Source organism: Electrophorus electricus, chromosome 4, assembly GCF_041902795.1.
Source record: "Electrophorus electricus isolate QZ-2024a chromosome 4, ASM4190279v1, whole genome shotgun sequence".
Lineage (NCBI taxonomy): Eukaryota > Metazoa > Chordata > Actinopteri > Gymnotiformes > Gymnotidae > Electrophorus > Electrophorus electricus.
In genome coordinates this window covers 34738733-34763459 of record NC_137500.1, presented here as the reverse complement: position 1 = coordinate 34763459, position 24727 = coordinate 34738733, and the positions used below count along the sequence as shown (strand labels likewise).

At 38.5% G+C, this 24727-nt stretch overlaps 1 protein-coding gene and 1 long non-coding RNA gene across 8 annotated transcripts in view; both read left to right on the top strand.

The window, feature by feature from the left end:
* Nucleotides 1-17948, top strand: part of LOC145643335 (uncharacterized) — a 38068-nt gene extending 20120 nt beyond the window's left edge. Inside the window, exon 3 of the long non-coding RNA XR_004775766.2 lies at nt 17606-17948. This is a non-coding gene — a long non-coding RNA (uncharacterized LOC145643335). The remainder of the gene's footprint in view (nt 1-17605) is intronic.
* LOC145657579 (nectin-4-like) lies at nt 575-8648 on the top strand. 7 transcript variants are annotated; one of them, XM_081713479.1, is made up of 9 exons: nt 575-846; nt 1387-1549; nt 3510-3851; nt 4279-4581; nt 5796-5904; nt 6470-6603; nt 7752-7872; nt 8075-8123; nt 8238-8648. In XM_081713479.1, the coding sequence occupies exons 3-9, from the start codon at nt 3725-3727 to the stop codon at nt 8301-8303; spliced, it is 909 nt and encodes a 302-aa protein (XP_081569605.1). In that variant the 5' UTR covers nt 575-846; nt 1387-1549; nt 3510-3724; the 3' UTR covers nt 8304-8648. The 7 variants fall into 7 exon arrangements, 5 of the variants coding, with proteins under 5 accessions (XP_081569605.1, XP_081569606.1, XP_081569603.1 ...); XM_081713480.1 differs by lacking the exon at nt 575-846 and having other exon boundaries at nt 1083-1549; XM_081713477.1 differs by lacking the exons at nt 575-846; nt 1387-1549 and adding an exon at nt 1585-2034.
* Nucleotides 17949-24727: the final 6779 nt, after the last annotated feature.

Genomic DNA, 24727 nt, shown 5'->3' with positions numbered 1-24727 from the left:
CTTTCGAGACAAAATAATGCCAATATTATCACACTAATGGCGCCCGTTATTCCTATAGTAAGGTTTTGCATGCACTTATCAGGAAAACAAGGAGAGAAAGGACCAAAGAGTCTGCAAAGGGATGTTGATAGATATCCTAACTGCCTATCAAGTTATAATACCAATGCTAAAGTGTACAGGGCCAAGGAGTAATTCGTTGGTGTGTGGTGCAGCCGAGGAGCAGGCCTTCAGCATGAAATCATATAACAAATTTTGTACTCTATGTGAATGTGTTAAGGTGCATTTGGCTTGTTGGATGCATTAGCTACTGGTGATTTCTTCAGTCAGCTGGCGTGTATCTACTGTGCTGATCCCGATGTTAGCACATCGGTTCGGGTCACTGCGATCACGGTTGTTGGGGGTCCGTACGCAGCTTCGCCAACTTTCCGAGGGTTCAATGATTTGACCAAAAATATCATCTGGAATAAATGGAAGAGTAGGCTTGTCTGTGGGAAGAGGGAGAGCGCAAGAAACATTACCATACACGCTGTTCAGTTTCTCAATCAACATTTGGGTGTAGTCTGCCAAGATCACGTCCATGTCACCTGAATGAGAAACACTTGGGTTACCTCTGACCCATGGAGTGGTAAATGGTCTACCAAAATTGACCTCAAATGGTGACAATTTGGTGGTGGCACTGGGCGTCATTCTGATCTCACATAACACTGCTGGCAGTAGATCTATCCACTTCTTTCCTGTTTCCATCATTGCCTTTGTTAACCTTTCTTTCAAGGTACAATTCATTCTCTCAACAATGCCAGATGACTGAGGATGATGAGGGATGTGAAACCTCCAGCCAATAGTTAGGTAGGTGCATAGTTTCTGAGTTACCTTGGAAATGAAACAGGGTCCCTGCTCTGAATCTATTACCTGAGGCACACCATACCATCGACATTGTCTCCTTGGCTAGCTAGGATTTTAACCACAGTGCGGAAAGTCTTCCTTAGAACAAAGAAACGTCTCAGTCCACTTGGAAAACCTGTCTACAATCACCAAAGGGTACTTCAACTGAACACAAGGTGTCATGTGCGCAAAATCTATCTGTAGACACTGCTTCTAGCACATTTACAAAATTTGACAAATTTGATACATGTAAATAAATTTGCTATAAAAAATAATGTAGGCCAATCTTAAATCATGTCACATCAACAGTTAGTCTGTATTTTGCATACAGTATAGTATTCAGTGGTAATGGGGTTATTATAAAATTAGGTGAATGTTTTATAAGTAGATGTTAAGAAAATCTTATGTGATGATTATCAGATCAGGGCTGGGTTTCCCAAAAGCACCATAAGCAAAGATAATCTTTAAACTGTATTATACGGAACACTCTCTCTCTTATTTAAGAGGTTTCTTCGGGACGGGGACGATGGTGGATCGCTTGAAGCTGGATGGGATAATACCGAGTGTCAGGGAGAGGTTGAAGATGCCGGTGAATACCGGGGCTAGCTTTTCTGCGCAGGCTTCGAGGACTCTGCCGCAGATGCCGTCTGGTCCCGCCGCCTTCCGGGTATTCACTCTTTTGAACACTTTCCACACGTCACTCTCCGTGATGGAGGCATTTGCCTATGGTGGGCTCTGCGCATGACCCGTTGGCTGCGCCGATAGCACCATTAGTGCTGTTAGCCTTAGCGTTGCTAGATGTAGCCTCGAAGCGAGCGAAGAATGTGTTTAGCTCATTCGCCAGAGATTCATCCGCGCTCATCAGTCCAGAGGGTGGGCTCCTGTAGTCCCTGATTGTCCGTAGTTCCTGCCACAGGCATCTAGAACCATTCTACTGGAACCGTGACTCTACTTTCCTCCCTTTCCTCTCTCACCACCCCGAGTTCAGAGCCTCGTAGATGGTTTCGTCCACCCAGAGCTTTTGGTTGAGCTGCATCAGGATATGTCCCAGTCCGCGTTATCCAGAGCAGCCACCATCTTAAATGATGTATTTTCAAACATATCTTCTGCTTCATATCGTTGTGTCCACTCTACGCCACGGCAGAATTACAGGTAAGGGTACTCTTCGTAACCTGTGTTGACCAATTTGTCAAGTTTCGCATTATCCAGGCGTTCCTATGTTACCAAACTAACGCTTCCTAAACGAAGAGAAACAATGACTGTTTTTGAAGAACTTTGGTGTAGGCCTGACCAAATAGGTGTAGTACTCCTTGGCTTTCATCATTGCCGATTTGGATATAAAGAACCACTTAAACCAGTTTGTAAAAAAAAAACAAAAACAAAACGTAAACTACAAGGGCCAAGTCCGTTTATAAGTAGCTTCGAAGGGTTTAATAGTACTTGCCACATTTAGCAGTTTTCTCGCGTTTAGAATTTTCTATTGGTCACAAACAGACTTTATCAGTAGCATAGACCTGTCGTAGAAGTCAATGAAGCGCTGGAAACATGTTATTTTTTTGAGGGTTTTTTGTGCGTGTCCCCCTATTTGTCTTCGCTTCAAAGGCGTCTACAGGAACACCCACACCACAGTCATCCCTACGGACAATGAAAGTTGAGTTGTATAAAATAGCGGTTCATCCTGAAACGGTGTAGGAGGGAAAAGGAGATTGGAAATCTTTAAAAATATATATTTAAGGGTTCTACAACTCATCAGGGCTGGGCTGGGAATTAAATTCAGCCCTGGGTTTCTTTCTAGAGCAGCCCCTTACAATCACAGCAACATTGAGCTCCCTCTCAGCTCTCAAACAAGTTGTACAGTTTCATGCATTTCTCTGAATCTTGTTGAAGGGTTTCTTTTTGTGTGTCATTTGTAACGGTCAGTAATTTGTGTACTGTCCATTTAAATTACGTTTACGTAAAAGGCGTGTGCACGTAGGCCACGCTGAGTTTTGGTTTTGTGCTGTACATAACGGGCATTGCTGGACCCAGCTCTTCATTTATCATTATTTACTTCTTTAGTAACGCGTTATGAGTTTTGGATGTTTTTACAACTCATGTATGAGCTATCAACTGTACTCCTGGAGCGAGCCTGTGTCACGTGGCGAATAAACCAGCAAGTTTACTAAAATAACTAAAATAACCCTCACTCCAAGTCTTACATATTTCAGCAAATCAAGATTTTGTAACGCAGTTTACTCACTCTCGTCTTTTGATTTTATAAGTTAAGGTTTATTACAATTTATTTCTTTTGAAGGGCATATAAAAGTTATTACTATGAATCTATTTTGGGGGGTATTTTTGTGATAGGATATCATCTGTATAATGGAAAATGCCAGTGATATGAATTTTACGTCATATCGCTCACTCCTACTGCAATGCTTCGAATCTTTTAAGCAAATAGAACACAAGTCTTATCATGAAGTGTTACTGCTTAAATTATGTAAAGTATTGCTTTTTGATTTACTAATTAAGTGCACATAATTGGATATCTTACTGTGTGTTCTACCTGGCTTTACCTAATGCCATTTTAGCATGTACCTAATGTTTTATAGAAGTGTTTTCTTTCTTTTTCTTTCTTTTATGTACAGCTGTAAGAGTCATTGGAAGGAGTGTGACCATTCAAGAAGGAGGCAGTGCCACATTGTTCTGTCAGCTGATTGATACAGTGGAGGAACTTACACAGATTACATGGCAAAAAAGAACACGGGGAAAGCCAGAAAATAGGAACTTTTTTGTCATCAGTCCAGATGGCATAACAGAACATATAAATGGACTAAAAGACAGAATTGATTTTATAGGGAACATGCAAGAATGTGTTGGCTCAATTGCTCTGAAGAATGTTTCATTACTGGATGAAGGAATATATACATGCATCTTTAACATATTCCCAAGTGGGCCATTTGAGACAGAGATTAAGCTCACTGTGTTGGGTAAGACTTGTTTTTAACTTTTGTTGTCACTTTATTGGATATTGTTAGCTTGCAAGTAGCTGCATTGCATAAACAGAATATTACTAGTAGTCCCAATACAAGCAAGTTTTCAGTTGCCAGGCAGATAACAGGCTTTTTACAAACAGTATTTGTAGTGTTACTCATCGTGACTCATGTTTGTTAGAATATAGGAATGAATACCTAATTGTCCAGTTCATGTATTTTAGTGTTGCTATAGAATATAACAATGTAATATATGTTGCAGAAAGTATAAAAGACCAGTATGCATTTAAAGTTTATTTGGTAGGCCTTATAGCATATAGAAGGACCATAAAGTTCAACTTTAAATTGAATGGTTACATGTATATTGTATTACTATTATATTTTGTCAGCAACTACGTTTTTTTTTCTTTCATTTCAATTTTAGTTCCGCCTGTTGTCAGTGTCGGCCCTGTGATAATTCCTGTTGCTGGTGATGGTAACGTGACCTTGGCGACCTGCACTGCAGCCAAAACAAGGCCTGCAGCAGAAGTGTCATGGCTCTTGGCTCTGAACACCTCTGTGAGAGTAGAGACCAGCCTGTCTCTGCAAACCGATGGAACTTACACTGTTACAAGTCATTTGATTGGTGTAGCATCCAAAGAACTTAACCAGCAGAAGGTTCATTGTTTGGTGAACCACACAGCCCTGCATACAGAACTGGTACTGGACTACACAATAGTAATCCATTGTAAGTAAAGCACTTAACCAGCAGAAGGTTCAGTGTTTGGTGAACCACACGGTCCTGAATACAAAACTGGTACTGGACTACACAATAGTAATCCATTTTAAGTAAAGAACTTAACCAGTAGAAGGTTCAGTATTTGGTGAACCACATGGCCCTGAATACAAAACTGGTGCTGGACTACACAATAGTCTCATTATAAGAAAGCTGTCATAGACATAGAGCATATTCTTAACACTGGAACTGCACACCATGATTCTGACTATAATGTGATTTGCTAATTGTGAACATATCATTGAAGGCTGTAGTATACTATTGAACCCTCTAACAAATGGCTTATTTTTATTGTGTTCTGTATGTCAGATACAAGTGAGTGTTTTGCAGAAAAACTGCATTTACAAAATTTGATAAATGTAAATATATTTGCTAAATAATGTAGACCAATTTTAAATCATGTCACAACAGTTAGTCTGATGTTTTACATTTTTTACAAAACATTTTAGGCAAATGTATTTGTTTAGCTTTCCTGATGTGATAGATTTATTTCTTTCCTGTCTACATGAAGCACTTTGAATGCCACTTTCTATGAAAAGTGCTTAAGCAAAAAAATTAAAAAATAAATTTATACAGTGAGAAAAAAATCATTTAAAAGGGCAGATTAAAAACAGTCCAGGTCCTTTAGGTAGCATTACTGGTTTATATTGACACAAACCCACAGTTGTGCTTTGGTATGAGTCATATTCTCCAGGTTTTCTATTGGAAATAATGCAAAGTCTACCCTTGAAAGGGAAAACATTTTTTTATACTAATTCAATTACATTTCCATAAAAATGTTGCCTCATAGTATCAGCAGGATTTTCAAAACTATATTGGCATTTGCAACACAGCATGCAGCCATGTCAGAAGGTAAAATATATGCAATATATATGCAATATATGCAAGTATATGCAAGTCAAACTAAGATCATTCCTACATATGTATGTGTCTACCAGGGCCTTCATGTAGGGTACAGAATTTAAAAATGACAAATGTTTGCCAATTAAAAGAATCTGCTGAGAGTAAATACCCACAGAGGTGTCGTCTCCCCCCCCCCCCCCCCCCCCCCAGGTTATTTACAATTAGACTTTCTTTCTTTGAATTAGATTTCTTTTCAATGTGTGCAGTTTTCAAGCTACCTTTTTACATTTTTATTAATATTTGTTCTGCTTTTCTTTTTTCAGATCCTCCTCAGGTTGCTTATATTTTATCCGTTGGTAAAGCAACAAAACATCAAGAATTTCTCTGTGAAGCAGATGGCAATCCAAAACCAACAACCTTCACCTGGAGGAGGTTAGTAGGGCTTCTTGTATACCAATGGTAGCTGCAGCTATAGCATTGACACCTGTCACAGATTATCAAATGTAGAAATATTAGTAAAAGGTAGCTGTGCTCACTGTTTGGTTGAGCTACAAAAGAAATCTTTAGTCATTAAATGCTAATAATATACCATTTTTTAAATTTTTGCAAGGGTTTTTTCTTCATTCTTGCTGATTGTCATGTCTGACAGTCCTCAAACTGCATATTCAAAACAGAGAGCCAGGAATGAGACAAAAAGGCAGTGACCGAGTAACATGCAGGAGATCAAACAACCAGGCAGTAATCCAGAAGAGACTTGACCAAGAGAGCAAACAATAAAATGTCTATAGACAGTACCCAGGAAAGGAAACAGACCAAAACTGCTCAGAAACACAGAATAAAACAAGACCTTACAAAGGAAAAGTCATAGGTGGTAAATATATACTGCCAAAATAACAAATCAGGGAACAGGTGAATATAATTAGAAAACTGGAGGTCTGGATCTGGATCTGGTGGTTTGATATACATACACACAATAATTTGTTTGTTTTACTGACAGGGTGAACATCCAAGTTGATGATAAAGACAAACTTCTAATCCCACTATCTTCTGACCATAATGGCTTGTATGTCTGTGAAGCTTCAAACCAGTATGGAAGTGTCACAGGATCTCTCTATGTATATGTTAATAGAGGTGAGTACCATTTGCACATTCAGCAGGGCCTGAACTTCACCTTATGATCAGCTGTATAGCCAGCCAGTGTTTATATTGTGGGAAATTTCCATAAACACAAGCTGTAGATACGTTTTAATAAAAATTCTCCTCTCTGGAAATTCACTGTTTCACTGGAAAGTCCTCATAGTAAAAGTGTCATGTTTACAGTTATACGAGCCTGGCAAATTTGAGAACATTACAAATTGGACACACATTTTTCATCTCTACAGCTTTAACACTACTGGTATCTTAAAATTTGGTTTATTTGAAAAGTTCTAAACATAATCATGCCATAATATTCAATTTTTAATTTATAAATCATAAAAATACCATTTTAAATATTTTCTGGACATATGTCCATAAAGTAAGTACATTTTACTGACCAAAAATGTGTCCATAAAATGACTTGACATGGCAGATTGCAATGTGGCAACAATAATTGAACAAAACCAGTAGAAATGATAGCTTACCTCCACGTGTAAAAAGAAATGTCCCAGTGGTTAAAGTATTAGACTTTTATTTGGAAGGTTGCTGGTTCAAACCCTGCCACTGTTGGAGCCCAAAAGTTACACCAGATTTCCCTTCCTCCTCATTACGGAACCTAAAAGCCCTTTACCCTCAAGTTGTATTCAGTCATAATCGTAAGTCAATTTGGATTAAAAAAGCATCAGCTAAATGTTTAAATGGAACGTTTTGGTTTTATATGTCATCACATGATGATGAGTTTAAGCAAAATAAGTGTAGCCCAATTCATACCCTGCAAAATACACAATATGTGTTCTGCCCCTCTCTGCAAAATCATAAAAAGCAAATTAATGAATACAGTTAATTAGTTAATATTATTTATTTGTTTGTTTGTTTGTTTAATTTATTTATTTTGGTTACCCATTTTCAGTCCAGTGTATCCTGAGTTTTGGTTTTGGCCAAGAAACTATTTTGATGTATTATTACTTGTCTTTCACATCAATCAATAAAACTTTAGTCATCTACAAGCGGCGATCTGCACTACATATACAAAAGATTTGTTGCATTTTCTTATTTTTTAATTGTTTTTTCTTTGTCTCTCTCCTCTCCGTTTTCCTTTTCTACCCTTATTATTTCCTCCTCTTATTTCCTCCTCTATGTAGAATCCACATGGACCACTGTGGTTATTCTGGGAATTATTCTGGTTACTATTCTACTTTTTCTTTTGTATTTTTTTCGTAAGCGCTTGTTCACACATCTCGTACAGCTATGGAGAGGAATTCAGTAAGTTTGTCAATTTTGAATATAAAGTAGACTGTTTTTCTTTTATTTTGGCATTCCTATATTTGTGTTCTTTTGCATCTTACTACCATAAAATGTTCATTTATTTTGTTCTCTAGTAACGTTAATAACACATTCCCAAAATAATTCTCGTTTTAAGACATAGCAAATGACAGGTGTTACACTAATACGAATGCATCCACAGCCATGTCGACCGCGACCGTGACCGTGTGCCTACTCAGTCACCCTCGCAGGTGAGTTTAAAAGATGCTAATTTTAATCCACACGATTTTAATCCCCACTCTTTCATTGTTACTGTTGTGGTGTATTATCTATAATTACAGTGCCATCAATGTTCTTTTTCTCAGAATACACGTTCAGAAAGAACAGAGGAGCAACAACTTGGAGCATGTTACACTCCTGGACTGCTGTAGTGTGTTCTTGGTCCAGTTCGGGATTTAGGACTGTCTGTGCACCTCGCTGCTGGCCTCGCCCTTCCTTGAGGGATTGCTGTGGCTTATATAAGGACCCTGCAGGAAAAAGACAGCGGCTTGCCCAAGCTCCTTCTTGTACTGGTGGTGATTTGTGAGTTTGTTATTTTTGCTGTGCTTACCTTGTCTTGTGATATCCCTAGTTAGCCTGTGCTTGTGTTTGTGTATGTGTAGATCTGTATGTGAGCATTAAAATGCATTAAATTGTTCAAGATGACCTTATACTGTTTCACAGACATTTAATATTCTGTAACTTCCTTTGGGATCAATAAAGTTTTCTTAAAATTATATTAATTAACTGAATATTTTACCATTATTGGGTTGATGTTAAGCTTGATCACATACAGTTTCAATTGTTCGACAAAAAATTAAGAAATTTAAGTGTAGATACATACTGTGCATGCATCACTTCATCAGTGGTAGTTGTAATGTCACTGACATCAAAGTTCAGGTGTCTTTTTGAGGCTTCACATTATAACAGGGTGGGTAACAATTTCATTGTCATACAAAATGTAATGATAAAGTACAACATAAATGGTAGAAAGATCTAAATTGTGAAATACCGTGTTTGAACAGGCCCATATTCTGATCTGACAGTTGTCACTGTGCATGGACACAGGTCAGATATGTATCAGATCTTAAATGACACAAGAAGAGGCCCAAATCTTAATTTGATCGGTGAACCTACAAATCGGTCGCAAAGATCTCCAAAACATTTCACAAAAGGGCTTTTTGGCCCTTTCTGTCAAGGCTCAAGTGGAATATTTTGGCTGGAGTAATAAATGTCAAATACTGCAAATAACAAAGACAATGCTCTCTTGTCCTCTCTCTGCTGGAAAACAAACTCTGGAAGGAACACTAAATGTTTAAAATGATTTTAGGTCTGTTTTGCTAAATACACATTAAACCTTGTCTTAAACTTCCTGATCTCTCTTTAAAATATGTTTAACTGAAATAGAGTATGAGCAGAGGGGCCTGCAGTGGTGTTGAACCTTGTGGATTGTCAGGAGAACAGTTGCTAAAAGGAGCAGATGTGCAGCTTTATTTGCCGACAACTGTGGACACAGCTGTTCCTTTGGCTATTACTTACCCACACTATCACCAACACAACGCAAAGAGTGTATGGCACCATCAACTTACTATATGCTCCCCTAGAAAAATGACAATTCTTTTCAATACTTCTATTCACAATAATCACAGGTTTATATGTTTTTCACCTTTCTGATGGTGTAAAATAGTTTTGTCTGAATGTTTTGGATAGTTACTATTCAAACACAAAACAACAAAAGATGCTTGTGCTGTAGCTTGCACTTAAATAAAGGATCTAGATCCTCTATGCAAATCCTTGTTTAATCAATAACCAAACCAAACTGTAAAGCAGAGGACAAGCAGTCATGATGACACAGTACTGTATAAGGTAACTGTCACTTTAATATGGCTCTAAGGTAACAGAAATAAGAAATACTATAAAACAATTCACTATAACTAAAAAAAAAAGCAATACAAACCTGTAAAATAAAATTAACCACAAATAAAATTAATTTACTATAATCCTTATATAGTACAGTGTAGTGAAACCTCAATATTCAAATTCAGATCGCCTAGTGTGAGTACATCCAAAGACAAGCACTACTTGACAAGATTTGTCTATGCAGGCTTCTAATTTCACAGAGAAAGCAAGTTGCACAGAGAAACTATGACAGTATCATATGATCATGCATATCCATGTTGGAAATATGATACTGATATGATATTTGAGCATTCTGTGTGATGCTGGGTTGTGTATGGCTAACTGCTGGAACATGAAGCTGCCTCAGACTTCTGTATGTAGTGCTGCAATCTCTGAAAAAATGCTTGCTTATGTGCATTCAGAACTTGGATCATCAACCACGTAGTTTTCATCTGAATAATGTGGCTAAACTGTGAGGTTACATCTTATGGGGGTTTTGTTGTTGTTGTTTTGGTGATATAAAACTAAATCAGTTTCCTTAGCATCGAAAACAAGCTAACATTACCCTGACTGTAACATCACTGTAAAATGAGAAAGGAGTCACAGTGTTACCATAAACATCTTATCTTTGCAAGTTTTTAAAAATGAATCAAGCAGGGCTAGTCAGTCAAGTAGAAATATGGATGATTAAGAATTGGTTTCAGTTTAAGCTCTATAAAACTTCCAGGGTCCGGACCTGAGTGACTACATAGCTGGCTACGAGCAGGGGCAGATAACGCAGGGGTGGGAAGTCCAGAAAACAAGAAGCTTTGACCCAAAACTGTTAGGCTTTAGAATGACTTCCAACCCTTGCTCATTCCCCTTTACTGCCTCCACCGCGCACACACAGTGAAGGTTGGACTCTACACATACACTACCACTATTACTGAACTATTTAGTCTTCCTTTTGATTGCGTCTTGTTGGTGTCTGGAGGACTAGCAACGTAAGGATTTCATTTAAGGTGTGTGCGCACGTTTTACTAGAAATGTGTGTGCCTGATAAGTCTTGAATCTGGAACCGCAAATCTGTTGTCAAATAAATGTGATGAGCATTAAGGGATTAGCAATGATTGACCTTTGAGCAAAGATGGAGGGAGACTAAGAACAACAAAACAAGCAAAAGGGCAGGAGACATTTGGAGGGGAAAACACACATTCGGGTATGCATGTACTACCCTGTGTGTGTTGGGTTATAGTGATGTCTGGAATTGCTGCCCTTGTTTCTGCAGCTATATCAAAGTGAAATTCTTCACCTGAAGTTCGTTCAGTATGCTTCACAGCGATTTAGGAATATAGCTATTCACTCCTCCTCATATTTGCCTTATTAAAATGTAAAATACACCAAACTGGATAGACAGGACGTAGTGTCTCCCGTATATCAAATGTCAGGACACAGGATGCGTTAGAATCTTAGAAGAAAGAGCTTTGTGCGTCTAACTGGAACAGTCACGTTATTCAGTGGCGTTGCAGTGATATTACAAAGTGAGGCATGTGTGTGTCCTTAAGAAGGCTACGGTCTGTAATGTCTGAAGGAACATTTTTGCAGGTGGCTAATCTGAAACGCTTATTTCAGCATTTCAGATCACAGGCTTTGGTTACATGTGAGCTCGCATAATATTAACATAGATTCAAGATGTTGAAAGAAAACTGGTAAATACAAAGCTCATGCACGACCAGTGCGCACATAATAGTACATTTACACAACATGGCAACGAAGCGTAGTGTCTCGCTCTGCCTCTCACTTTCCATGTAGCCAAGTGTGGGACTGTGGGAACAAAAGCAGACAGCGAGGATACTTGAGCGCATCTCAACGTCACGCCCGTAGGCAAACTACATACTGAAATCATCGCTGTCTGGTTTTCCTGTACTTATTAGTACGAACACAGACGTGTTGAGAGAATTACTTTGACTGAAAATTATACTCATTAGAATGTTATTGTATATTATTACATCCGTATTATATGTACGGATATTGTGGGGTTGCATAAAATTAAATGAATGCTAAGCTTACACTAATAGAGAATAATGCGCAGAATGGAATAGGACTAATGCTTGAATTAATAGGCTGCTTACCTTGAAAGAAACTGGGTCACCAGCAAGGCCATCTTCAGTCAACAGAGGAAGACACAGGGCCACTTCACAGTAATCAGGAGCAATTAGCAACACCTGTTCACTTGGCTGCTTTAAGTTCTTACACTGGCTGATGGCTCACTTAATCTATATTGGTCTCCAGCATATGGAGACCTGTAATTGAATCCAGCATGGCCTAAATTAGTCTTGGCATTTTTGCGACTAAAATAATCAGGCTTAGATCAGCCTACAGTCAATGAAAAAGTTTGGTAAATTCTAGTCTTGGAAATATTGCATATTAGGCTAATATACTGTATGTCTGAAATAAAATTCATTAGCATACATGATATCATACTAAGAGAAGACAGGAAATAGTACTGCTTTGTCAAATTTATATTTAAAAATTTATAAGTACTTTTTTATGTTGGTATGAAATGTTGTTCAGCTCCACTTTAGTGGGCAAATTAGATCACGTATTTAGGAAGGATTCTTGAAATGAGCCTAGTCTCATCAAATGAGGTGAGTCATCACTTCAACAGATTGAGAAAAATCACAGGACTCTTTTACCAACCTGGGCCCCACTTCCCAAATTCTTCAAGAAATAAAGATAATCTTAAATAAGAGAGAGAGTGTTCCGTATAATACCATTTAAAGATTATCTTTGTTTATGGTGCTTTTGGGAAACCCAGCCCTGATCTGATAAACATCACATAAGGTTTTCTTATCATCTACTTATAAAACATTCACCTAATTTTATAATAACCCCATTACCATTGAATACTATAGTGTATACTATATTAGTAGAGCTTAACACAGCAGATCATTTAAATACAGTCTTGTGTAAAGAGGGCCCTTAGTGGTAAATTTAATGAGCGGGATTGTGCCACCAGTTTGGGCAGTACAATTCAACCTTTACCAAAATGGTTATTCTATGTTACATCATCTGAAGCAAGGAAGATGTGACTAGAGGTTTTGAAGTTATTGATCACACCCAGATTAGTAACACCACAGAAACTCTGATACATACAGTCTTTCCTATCAGAAAAAGAAAACATTTGCTTCATTTTAATTAAACCTGGCTCATACCAAATACTCACAGATAATCATGACTGTTTAGGAGATACTGTACTCAGGAGATACTGTTTAGGAGATACTGTACTTACCTTACAGCACATGACACATTTCAGCATGTGTCTTGGTGTGTTAGTCAACATTCTTAGTATAGCTCTCAACTTCAATCTTTGTATATGTTTGGTGTAGCTCAGAGAACTTAACATTTAATTTCTGTTACAGAAGACTAAAAAGGAAAGTAGCGTCTGGTCACAGGGAAACAGAGGATGAGTCTGTGAGTTCTTTTTCTCTATACATTTAAATGGAATTATTAAAATATATATATATTTAATAAGTGCTACATGCACATAAATATAATTTTACTTTAATATTGTCTAATCATACTAGTATATCTGTAATTAAATAAATCTTCAAGTTAGATTTAGTCATTTATATATATATATATATATATATATATATATATATATATATATATAGTGAATATCAATCACTTAGAATGTTTTGCTGTTGCTCAATACAAAATAAGATCGCAGCGGGACAGGCCACATAAGAATAGGTCATTTTGTTTTTAACATATATAATCAGTGGCCACATTGCAAATAAAATCTACATCTGTACCTACTAAGACAATAACTGAGTTACTGTGTCTAAATATCTTAGGTCTATATACTAATAGATTGTAAGTACCATTTCTCATTTGTTTGTGAAAAGCAACAAACACATGGAAGAAAAAAGAACCAATTTCAAAGCAGTCAATATTTTTGAAAGATTCAACTCAGTATATGGAGAAATCCAGAACTGAAGATATAAGAATGCTTACTGGTAAGCACTACACTACACATCATGCAAAGTTATGTGACACATTTGGTGTAACATCTAGAAGCTCACCAAAGAGAGCAATTGTTATTTATCAGTTTACTATTCAATTCCTCATAGAAATAAAGTAAACATAGAAGGACATATTTTCAGGCATGTGCAAAGTGCCCATAATGTGATCAACACAGAAATGGATTACGAAAAGTTGTAAAATGTACATAATTTATGATATACTTCAACAACCAATTTAATTAGATTCTTAAACATACTTAATTAGAAGCTCCCTGCTTACCCAAGCAAAGGATATGAGAAGTGTACACCTCATAGCTGATGGTCCATGAGATGCGACGTTTAATCAGCACACCCTCCTGTTGATACTCCACTTCAGCTCACGTGTTTGTGTGCTTATGAATGCTCTTGAAACAATATAGTGAATATGTTGTAGGATGTTGCACTTTGTGCTATGAAAAGCTGCAGAATTTTACAAAAAATGGGACTGGGGAGAGAATATCAATCACAGCCTCTCACATACAGGAAACCTTCAGGCACAAACAAATGCATACATAAAAATAAATAAAGCATGTACTGTATCCCATGAAGTAATAATATTGTTTAATTGGATCGTATGTATTTAGGCTAATTAGCCTATTTATTTTGATGTTGCTACATATATATGTATATATATTTCATATTCAGAGGTGGATAGTACATAACTACATTTTCTCAGAATGATCTACTTGTAACGCGTGGTGGCCTGAGTGCCGCAGGGCGTGGAGCAGGAAGCGCAGATTTCCTCGACAGGGACGAACATGTATTACATAAATGATAGCGGCACTCAAACGTATTGCAAACGATAACATGAACATGAAACGAGTGACATTTAAACAAACACGATGAACACGCAAACGCTTTCACAATGACGAAGAAACATTAAAACGTTACATCGACAATGACCAACAACGATGCACACCCTGACGTGAGTTTAAATACACACAGACAAAACGAAGTACAGGTGTGCGCAAGCGTGGCCACAAATGAGTCCTCCCACTGCACGTGGCTGGCCAAACCACGTGCCTCGCGGGAGGCGAGCGTTCCGTGACATTTTTAGACTTGCAGTTCTTTAACTATTGTCAAATCATAACTTTGTATACTTGTTTGAAAAGTTATTAAAACATTCCTATTTAATCATTAAGATTTAACTATAAATTAATTTGTGTGTTTAGTTTCACTAACTTATGTGGGTGAACTACATTTTGTTGGTCATAAATCTAAATTTTTAAAACATCATATATTTATTATAGACCAATATATGATAAAAAATAAAGAACAATACCAGTCTTTTTCTTGGAAAATGTTGTTAATACTAATACTATAGTACTAATATTAGTTAATACTAATAATACACATTAATACATTTACATTCCGAATTTATATCTTAATTATTTTTATATAACACTTGATTAGATTTATAGCTTTTATTGTTGCATTGTTTGTATTTTACTTTATTTCTTGTCTTTATTTTTACTTTTATGCATTCTTAGTAAACTATGCTGTTGTGGTAGTTGTGTTCAATTTTTAGTTTTATTTTTAATTATTCTTTCAGTTATCTGAAATTATTTATTTCTTGTGGTATAGTGCTGTTTTTTTTTCCTGATGTTATTGTTTTAGGCATTCTGTATCACTTTGAGTAAATGTGCCTCCTCAACTCTGTCCAAAAGGAAACAGTAACAACTCTATCTAACATTTACATCATTTAGCTGACACCTCCAAAGCTGAATACTCCTTGATTAGTTGAGGGTTAAGAGGATTGCTCAGAGGTACAACAGTGGCAACCTGCCAACCAACAGGCCTGTGTGCTCACTTTACAGTGACTGTACTTGTAACAATGAGTCTGTTAAACTTATTAATTTTGCAAATGACCACTCTGGTTGGTAACAATGTGGTGTTAAACACAAAACAGTGTGGAGATGATCATTGATTTCAGGCAGCTCAACCCTGCAGTGCTATTAGAAAGTCAGTAAGCAGAGCAGATTGTTATAAATTCCTGGGCGCCAATATTCAGCAGGATCTGAAATGGGACACACACATATGGTGCTAATTTAGTGCCAAAACTTCACAAACAGAAACTATTCTGTAAATATTATACTATTTGCAAGCAAATGGGACATGGTGTACAAATCCAAAACTCCATACACACAACGCTGCTGATATGAATAAGGTCTAGCAGTGCCTTTATAATTGAACATAATGGAACTCACCATCACCTCTTCCATCTCTGTCTGTTTCGACACATCAAGTCTAGGCTGCAGTGAGTTGTGTGATGGTGCAGAGAAAATTACTGGCTGCTGGCTCTCCACACCCAAGCACATCATCTAGGTGGAGGAAGAGGCTGAGGAAGATCATGGCTGATGCAATACACCCTAGTCACTTTCTTCCAATGGCTTCCATCTCAGTGGAGGCCAGGAGTAAGAGCTCTAAAGACTCAAACTAACCGTCAGCTCCATACCTGCTTTCTCCACTTTCCTCTCCTGTAGTCAATGTGCACACATGCATTTTAATGTATGAAATATATTTGCTACACACAAAGTGCTCATGTCTTCAGCCGCAAAAACACGGTACAATATATACTGAAGCACCTGATTTTTACTAGACTTCCAATGCACTTAAAAGCACTTGTAGATTGTATATGTATGTATATACATACATATGTACATCTGGTACTTGGCATATAAAGATTCTGAGTCAGATTCTGATGATCAACCTGCTTTTGCTTCCTTTGTGCCTTTTCTTGAGAAATTTGGCAAATGGATCATAAACTGTAGAATCTGTGCACCATTACATTTACATTTACAGCATTTAGCAGATGCTCTTATCCAGAGCAACTTACAAAAGTGCTTTGTCATATACTCATAGAATACATCCTATCCAGTAGAGTAGGTTAGAGTCCAATATATCAATTAACAATGTTGTTAGTCAACATAGGAGCAGGGTCAATGGTCATTTAAATATTTCATGAACAGATGGGTCTTCAGTTTGCTTTTGAAGACTGCAAGGGACAGCAAGTGGAAGTTCTTTGCACCATCTTGGAGCCAGGACAGAGAGCAGTCTCAATGCTTGTCTTCCGTGAGACTTGAAGCATGGCATTTCAAGCCAAGTCATAACTGAGGTTCAAAGTGCTCGATGTACTCGGGCTTTGACCATTGATATCATGTATGGAGGGGCTTGTCCATTTTTGGCTTTGTAGCATCAAGGATTGCTACCACCCCCACCCCCACTACCACCCCCACCCCCCATCACGTTCAGGTTTTCATAGATTATGGAAAGGTGGAGAAGTTTATGGATGATTCTGTGGCTGTGCAGCTTGCACTTCCCCTGGTTTCTTGTTTGCCTTTGCCTTTTTTCGAATTTGCATTCCAAAATTCTAGGGTTTTTATACATGGACTTCAGTACCGTTAAGAACCTAATATTTGCCCATTCACAATTTAAGCACCGAGTTTAAGCACAGCCATCCTACCAGTGTTGTACAAGTTAAAAGTAGCTGTTAATGTATGATTTGTTGTTACAAGTAATTTATCTATATCGTGATTTTGTATGGCTGCTAGAGAAGAAAAAAGGAGTCACTGGCATTGTTCCAGGTGCTAGCACATCTTCTGTTGTGCTCCAGATTTCAAAAGGCACCTATAGAAATCAAGATTCATGTAAATTTTTCATCTGAATTGGTTCTGTATATTTTATTTATCTAATTTACTGTTATATTATTTGATTATGATTCAAAGTAATTTGCTAATTTTTTTTTTCAGGATTTGTCACGCTGCCCTACTCCACCAAGCCGAACACCAAATCCCTGCATGCCTCAGAACACTGGAGATTGGCCTTTCCGAATATTGATTATATCTTACTCTAATTAACTTCTTAATATTTATGCAAAGCTGTAATCATTCCTCAGTGCAAAGTATTGCCATTTCATTATGCTAACTAAGTGGTATATTTGGATTGTATTTTTTCATGTTTTCTACCTGGACTGTTTTTTGGAGTACAATACTTTGGTTTTTCCCTGTCTAGACATCACATGTTTATTGTTACTCTGGATTTGACTTACGCCTGTGCCTTCTCTGATTTGGAAAACCTTTCCTGTTTGTTCATCCTCGGCATCACATCTGGCCCCTGTCTTTCCGCAAGTAAATCATTATTCAACATCCTAATCTGCAAGTGTCCTTATTACATTCATCCGTTACGGGTTTACATTTCTTTCACGCAAACCAACAAGCGGATCAGAAGGTAAATATTTGTTACTTTGGTTAATGTTTTGTGTATATTAAACATTCTTTTTTGTACATTAATGTCACATGAAACTCATGTCCCTATTTGTTTTAAAAAGTAAACCATTTATTTATTTGGTTTTCTATGCAGAAACTGTTCATATTCTAACAAACTATTCAGCTGTTAGCATGTGAGTCATCTATAGATTAGATGAGAATAGCAATAGAAAGTAATAATCTGGGAATAGAATGCCAATGTCTTAAGAGAACAAACACTGCTTTGTCCTATTCAACGTTCCCTGAATGAGTTCCTAACAGTCAGTGGTAAACAAAGAACAAAGATTCCACATCTCGGTATAATGAATGCAAGAAGTTAAGTTCCAAAAGCTTGTCTGAAGTTGTAGATGGTTATGTGCAGCAGTCCAGAGGTGCAGGGGCTGAAGACACCGATTATTACGAGCCTGTCTAGGCGGTGAGGTCACAACAGTGATAAGACTGGTAGCTGATAGTGGAATGGTATGTGAAATGGTTAGTCATTTGGACTAGTATGGACTAGTAGATGAGGTGAAACTTGGTGTATTGAATAAAATTGTGAACACACACACACACTGATCAGCTTAAAGTGTGGCTGAATGCCAACATAAACAATACCCACACTACAAAAGGAACCCCACATTTAACTACACTACACTACAAAAAAGACAATAAACAGACAATAACCCCAGTCCCAAACAAACAGGCACCACTCCTTACGATCAGTAACTATATACATAAACATATACATAAACATACACTAGAGCATATACTCTAACACACGGATCACAATTATAAACAGAACACTGTAGGACAACACAAATGAAACCCAGTGTGTGCTTACATACAGATCTAGATATCCACAAACACAAGCCGACTGGGGATATCCAAAGACAAGGTAAACACAGCCAAGACCACAAGAACCAAACAAACACTAAGGCACTTCTCACACTGTTATGACGACTCTAGTGTGAGCTGGGGCGAGCTGCCTTCTTCTCCTAGGAGAGTCATTATATAGGAAAGCAAACACTTAAGGCAGGTCAGAGTCAGTAACAAGGTGCACAGCAAGACCAAAATCACGAACTGGACCAGGAGCACTCTGCAGCAGTCCAGGAGTGTAACTACCATAAACGGTATGGTTTCACGTCATCATTTAAACTGACCTTTAGTTGAAGAGTTTTTAAGACGGACACTTCCACTCATATCCTCTTTGATGTTAAGTAGTAATTTATTTTTACTTTTGTCACCACATTTGCTTATCGAGCACAACTCGGATCATTCTAAGACCTGCCAACAGTCTCTTCTTGAGCGGTCTCCTTAAGGAAAATACAAACAGAATTACTGGAAAGAATGGGAAAAGTCACCCTGAACTAAAGCCTTGGATAGGACAATGATGGTTGATTCTAAGGCATACTGCAAAATAGGGTTTTGTGTCCTATCATTAAAAATACATTATTGCAGTCTTTTTATGATGTTATTGACATTATACGCAGTGCACAGAGTGGTCCCCACAGTTCATCCGTTGCCCTGATTCAGGGCCCGAATGGCCTGCGGGAAGAAGCTCTTCTTCAGTCTCTCTGTGTTGGTCTTCAGGGAGCGAAAGCGTTTCCCTGACCTCAACAGAGAGAAGAGGCTATCGTTGGGATGGGTGGGGTCCTTCACAATCCCCCTGGCTTTGGTCTGGCACCGCTTGTGATAGATGGTCTGCAGGTCAGGAAGTTCCGTATGAATGATGCGCTCTGCTGAACGCACCACCCTCTGGAGTGCTTGTCTGTCCTGCTTGGTGCTGTTCCCAAACCAGGCTTTGATGTTCCCCATGAGGATGCTCTCAGTAGTGCAGGTGTTGAAGTTCCGCAGCACCTTGTTCTTAAGTCTCTTAGGCGTCTGAAGTGGTAAAGACGCTGACGAGCCTTCTTTGCCAGGGAGTTGGTGTGGCGGGACCAGGACAGGTCCTGCGAAATGTGAACTCCAAGGTACCTGAAACTGTCTACTCTCGCCACCATGATTCTGTTGATCCTCACAGGTTGGTAGTGCCACTCCTGCTTCTTGCTGCAGTCCACAATCAGCTCCTTTGCCTTGCTGACATTCAGCCAGTTCTCCAGGTGTTTAATCTCTTTCAGGTAGGCCCTCTCATCGTAGTCCGAGATCAGGCCCATAACGACAGTATCGTCAGCGAACTTGACAATGGTGGTAGAGCTGGAAGTGGCCACGCAGTCATAGGTGTACAGTGAGTAGAACAGGGGGCTTAGGACACTACCCTGAGGAGCTCCAGTGCTGAGGGTGAGGGTGGATGAGATACAGTTGCCCACCTGTACTGACTGTGGTCTGTCTGTTAGGAAGTTGGAGATCCAGTCACACAGGGATGGATGCAGTCCTCGATCCTCCAACTTAGTAGTGAGTCTGGAGGGGATGATGGGGTTAAATGCTGAACTGTAGGCAACAAACAGCATTTTAACATAATTACCCCTCCCTTTGTCTACATGGGTCAGTGTGGTGTGAAGCAGATGTGCAATTGCATCATCAGTGGACCGGTTGTGGCGGTATGCAAACTGCAGTGGGTCCATGGAGGCTGGCAGTGAAGAGGTGATGAAGTCTCTGACTAGCTTTTCGAAGCACTTCATCACAACCGATGTGAGGGCAACAGGGCGGTAGTCATTGAGGCCGGAAGGTTAAGGTTTCTTCGGGACGGGGACGATGGTGGATCACTTGAAGCCGGATGGGACGATACAGAGCGTCAGGGAGAGGTTGAAGATGTCGGTGCATACCGGGGCTAGCTGGTCTGCGCAGGCTTTGAGGACTCTACCGCAGATACCGTCTGGTCCCGCCACCTTCCTGGTATTCACTCTTTTGAACACTTTCCACACGTCACTCTCCGTGATGATGAGGGCATTTGCCTATGGTGGAGCTTACCTCCCCATCTAAAAACTGTCCCAGTGGTTAAAGTTGCTGGTTCACCGTTGCCCCCTGTTGGGCCCCTGAGCAAAGCCCTTAACCCTCAAGTTGTATTCAGTCATAATTGTAAATCAATTTGGATAAAAAAGCATCAGCTAAATGTTTAAATGGAATGTTTTGGTTCTATATGTCATCACATGATGATGAGTTTAAGTAAAATGAGTGCAGCCCAATTCATACCCTGCAAAATACTCAATGTGTGTTTACCATACAAATAATTAAAATTCTGCCCCTCTCTGCAAGATCATAAAAAGCAAATAAATTTAATATAAATTAATTTTAAAAAAATGTTGGTTACCTATTTTCAGCCCAGTGTATCCTGAGTTTTGGTTTTGGCGAAGAAACTACTTTGATGCATTATTATTTCTCTTTATGCTCAATCAATAAAACTTTAGTCGTCTACAAGCAGCGATCTACACTACAAACACAAAAAGATTTGTTGCATTTTTTTCTTATTTTTTCAATTGTTTTTCTTTGTCTCTTTCCTCTCCACTGTATTTGTTCCTTGGTGAATAAAAAACATCCCATACATTCTCAATTTAAACCTAATTCACCATAGGTCACAATGGTGTCAACCTGGGTTATGAGGTGAACATGAAAGATGGTTACTGCTCAGTATGACTCATTTTTAAAAAGCAGGTGATGCAACATGTGGTGGTCATTTTTCATGCACCTTCTTGTTCTACTCTAACCCAGGGCCCCAAATTTTCCCATTCGAGGCCTCTTGGTTTTGTGATTGACACATGGGGATGTGAGAGTGCCATGGCAAAACGCTCCTTTTGGTGAGTAAGCAGTCCTTCAGCTAGCATCCCTGAGGCTACACACTTCCCCTTTCCCCAATACACACAATCGAGGCAAATGACCTCTCTTGAGAGCTCCTTGCTGAACCACTTCGTTTCATACTCATGATCAGGCCCTACAGGCACACATGCGGTACAGTGCAGGTTTTCCAATTTCATTACGTCTACCCCTTTTTGTTCACTTTGTTTGAGAATATCTGACATCTGCACATAGTCAGTTCTGGTAGGTTCCTGCGCAATCAGCCACTGGTATGAGTACAGTGGTTCAACTTAATAAGAGTACATCTTTTGTGCTGTTGACTCAATTATCTTTAGGCGCTCTGGTCTGGACTCGATTACGATGCATAGCTTGCGCATCAAATCTCATCCTAACAGATTTAATGGACACACTCTGGACATTAAGAATGCATTGGTGTAATTTTGACCCCCTTCACTTTGGCAAGGGAGAGGGTGTGAGTAATGCTCTAGGGTAATATGTCCAGTGGCCCCTACCGTAGTCAATGTTTTCCCAGATAATGGGACATCTAATTCCCTAACCTGAATGACAGATCAGGCAGCGCCTGAGTCCACCAGGAATGACATAGTATACCCTGCACTGTTAGGGGCAGTTGTGGCAAGCAAGAGTAAGGAGGTGCAGTATACTGCAGACATGAGGGAGAGAGGGTGTGGTGCGTGTGTGCTGGGAGGGTGCGGTGTGCATGATGTGTGTGTATATGTGTGTGTGCTCTTATCTGTAGCTGCGGCTGACCCGTCCCCGACTCTGCCCGTCAGTCTGCTTCCTCTGCATAGCCCCTCTCCTTCCGTGTTTTACAGTCTCTTGTGAAGTGTCCTTTCTTTCCACACGTGCAGCATCGGTCATCTCTTACGCCATCATCCTGCTTGTAGCTCCCTCTCTCTTCCTCTTCCACGGCCTCGTCCTCGACCACGGCCTCTGCCTCTTTGTCCTGCGACAGCTGTTATCATTTTAAATTACAGTTATACACAAACCAACTATTTTGGTCAGAATGGTTGTTGTAAGTGGAGAAGCACTTGACACTATTAAGCACAGTTGAAAGTCCTGTTAAGAATGTTTTATTAATCAATTCATCTTTTGTTATATTATCTCTGTATGTAAGATATTTACCACTTGAAGATATGTAAATTAGCACTATTTAAGCCACCTAAGAACAATTAATTTTAGAACCCTTGACCTTTTCAACAGAAGAGAGCAGTTGGTTAAACTGTAAAAGTGAATTTGTCTCTCATCCTTATCAAGTAGTTGTAGTGTCTGTGTACTAAACACATGCATCCAGAAACACAGCGAGAACACAGAAACTCTCTTGCGACTATGGCGCACCACAGGAAATTACTTTTTAAGATGCACAATGTTATACATAGATTAAATCAGTGAATTCCTTTATGCCATCATGTAACAGTTTGTAACTATGGCTTACTTGCACACTTTACTTTCAGAGATTTTCCTGATTAGCTGTATTCAACTGTATTTAACTGATGTCTAGTGTTGTTCATTGTGCTTATTGTAAAATCTCACTACTGCTGTTCACGTGGCTTTTGCTATGGTCTATTTAAATATTTACAATTTGTTTGCATATATTACTTTTTGCTTGTTGTTCCATATATTTCATGTATTTTCATAAATTTTTAGATAGCAATAGCTTCCATGTAAAAACAAATATATATATAGAAGTCATTTTTGACAAATTTGTCCACATATTTGTACTTATGAGTATATGCATCTCATGGATGAGGCTAATTCATTACAACTAGCATTTCAGAAAACACAAATAAAAAGGTGAACTGTTATGCCACTGTTATAACATTGTTAAAATTTTTCTGAAAATTAAAGTGTTTTCCCTTGTCTCTGTGTAATTAAGCAACGCCACTTTCAACAGACACAAACTTCCTGTCCTAGTTTCTTGCAAAACCAACATAAACCCACTCACATGGTGCTCCTGCCTTTTGACTCATTCTCTCTATGTGAGGTGCCACTAGCTTAAAAACAATATAATGCAGTCAGAACTCACTGTTACTTGTTACTTGTTCTCCTCATACACTTTAGACAAGAAATATGTTTATCCCCATTTAAGAGAATATCGTATTGTATTGTTTATTTGGAGTAGAATGTAAACTAGAAGTATAAATAATTTGTCTTTCAGCAAGTACACTGCATAGTGTATATCTGAACCATCACTTTCTAAGATATTAGCAAATTAACTGCTTTATTAAAACAAACTGACACCACAAGGGTTAACTACATGTATATCTAATTGGTAAAATGTTTATTTATTCAAACATTCATTTACTGTGCTCAGCTGTCATAGTTAATAGACTCTCAATAAGGTATTGCTTTCATCAACAGAAGGAGTTCTCTGTGCTCTGACAAAACAGGTAGTATCTGTTAATAATGTTTAGACATGGCTTTGGATCAGATCTTCTTTCATTTTCACGCACAATAGAAATGGACAGGAAATGTTCTTGGTCAGAGTTTTCCAGTTCTTGTGGCCTCAGCACTACAAGTTAAGAGAATGCTTTGCTCATACACATCTGATTCAACCTGTCTCTTTCTCATTTCACTGTCATTACATGCATCCTCACAGGGTTATTTAAATATGCAGTGCTTTTAAACTGTGTAGTGCTGATAAATCTGAGTCTCATCTGTATCAGTCAAACAGCCAACACCTGATGACTGACATGTTCATGCTCTCCCAAAGCAAAACAGTTTTTTTCTAAGAAAGAAATGGGTTGTTATTTAGTTATTCACTATAAGGAGTATTATTCAGCTATTACTGCAAATTATTCACTAACCACATTAAAAATAATTTGACTGATATGCAGTTGCAGGATACAACAGCAAGTCTTGGAAGTTTAAAGAACCTTA

What these genes read in the sequence shown, in the direction of transcription:
- LOC145657579 (XM_081713476.1), top strand. Translation starts at nt 3,244, where the DNA reads ATGGAAAATGCCAGTGATATGAATTTTACGTCATATCGCTCACTCCTA. An exon ending in AGTGTTACTGCTTAAATTAT is followed by an intron (nt 3,362 to 3,509) that starts GTAAAGTATTGC and finishes TTTTATGTACAG; the next exon opens with CTGTAAGAGTCATTGGAAGG. An exon ending in CTACACAATAGTAATCCATT is followed by an intron (nt 4,582 to 5,795) that starts GTAAGTAAAGCA and finishes TTCTTTTTTCAG; the next exon opens with ATCCTCCTCAGGTTGCTTAT.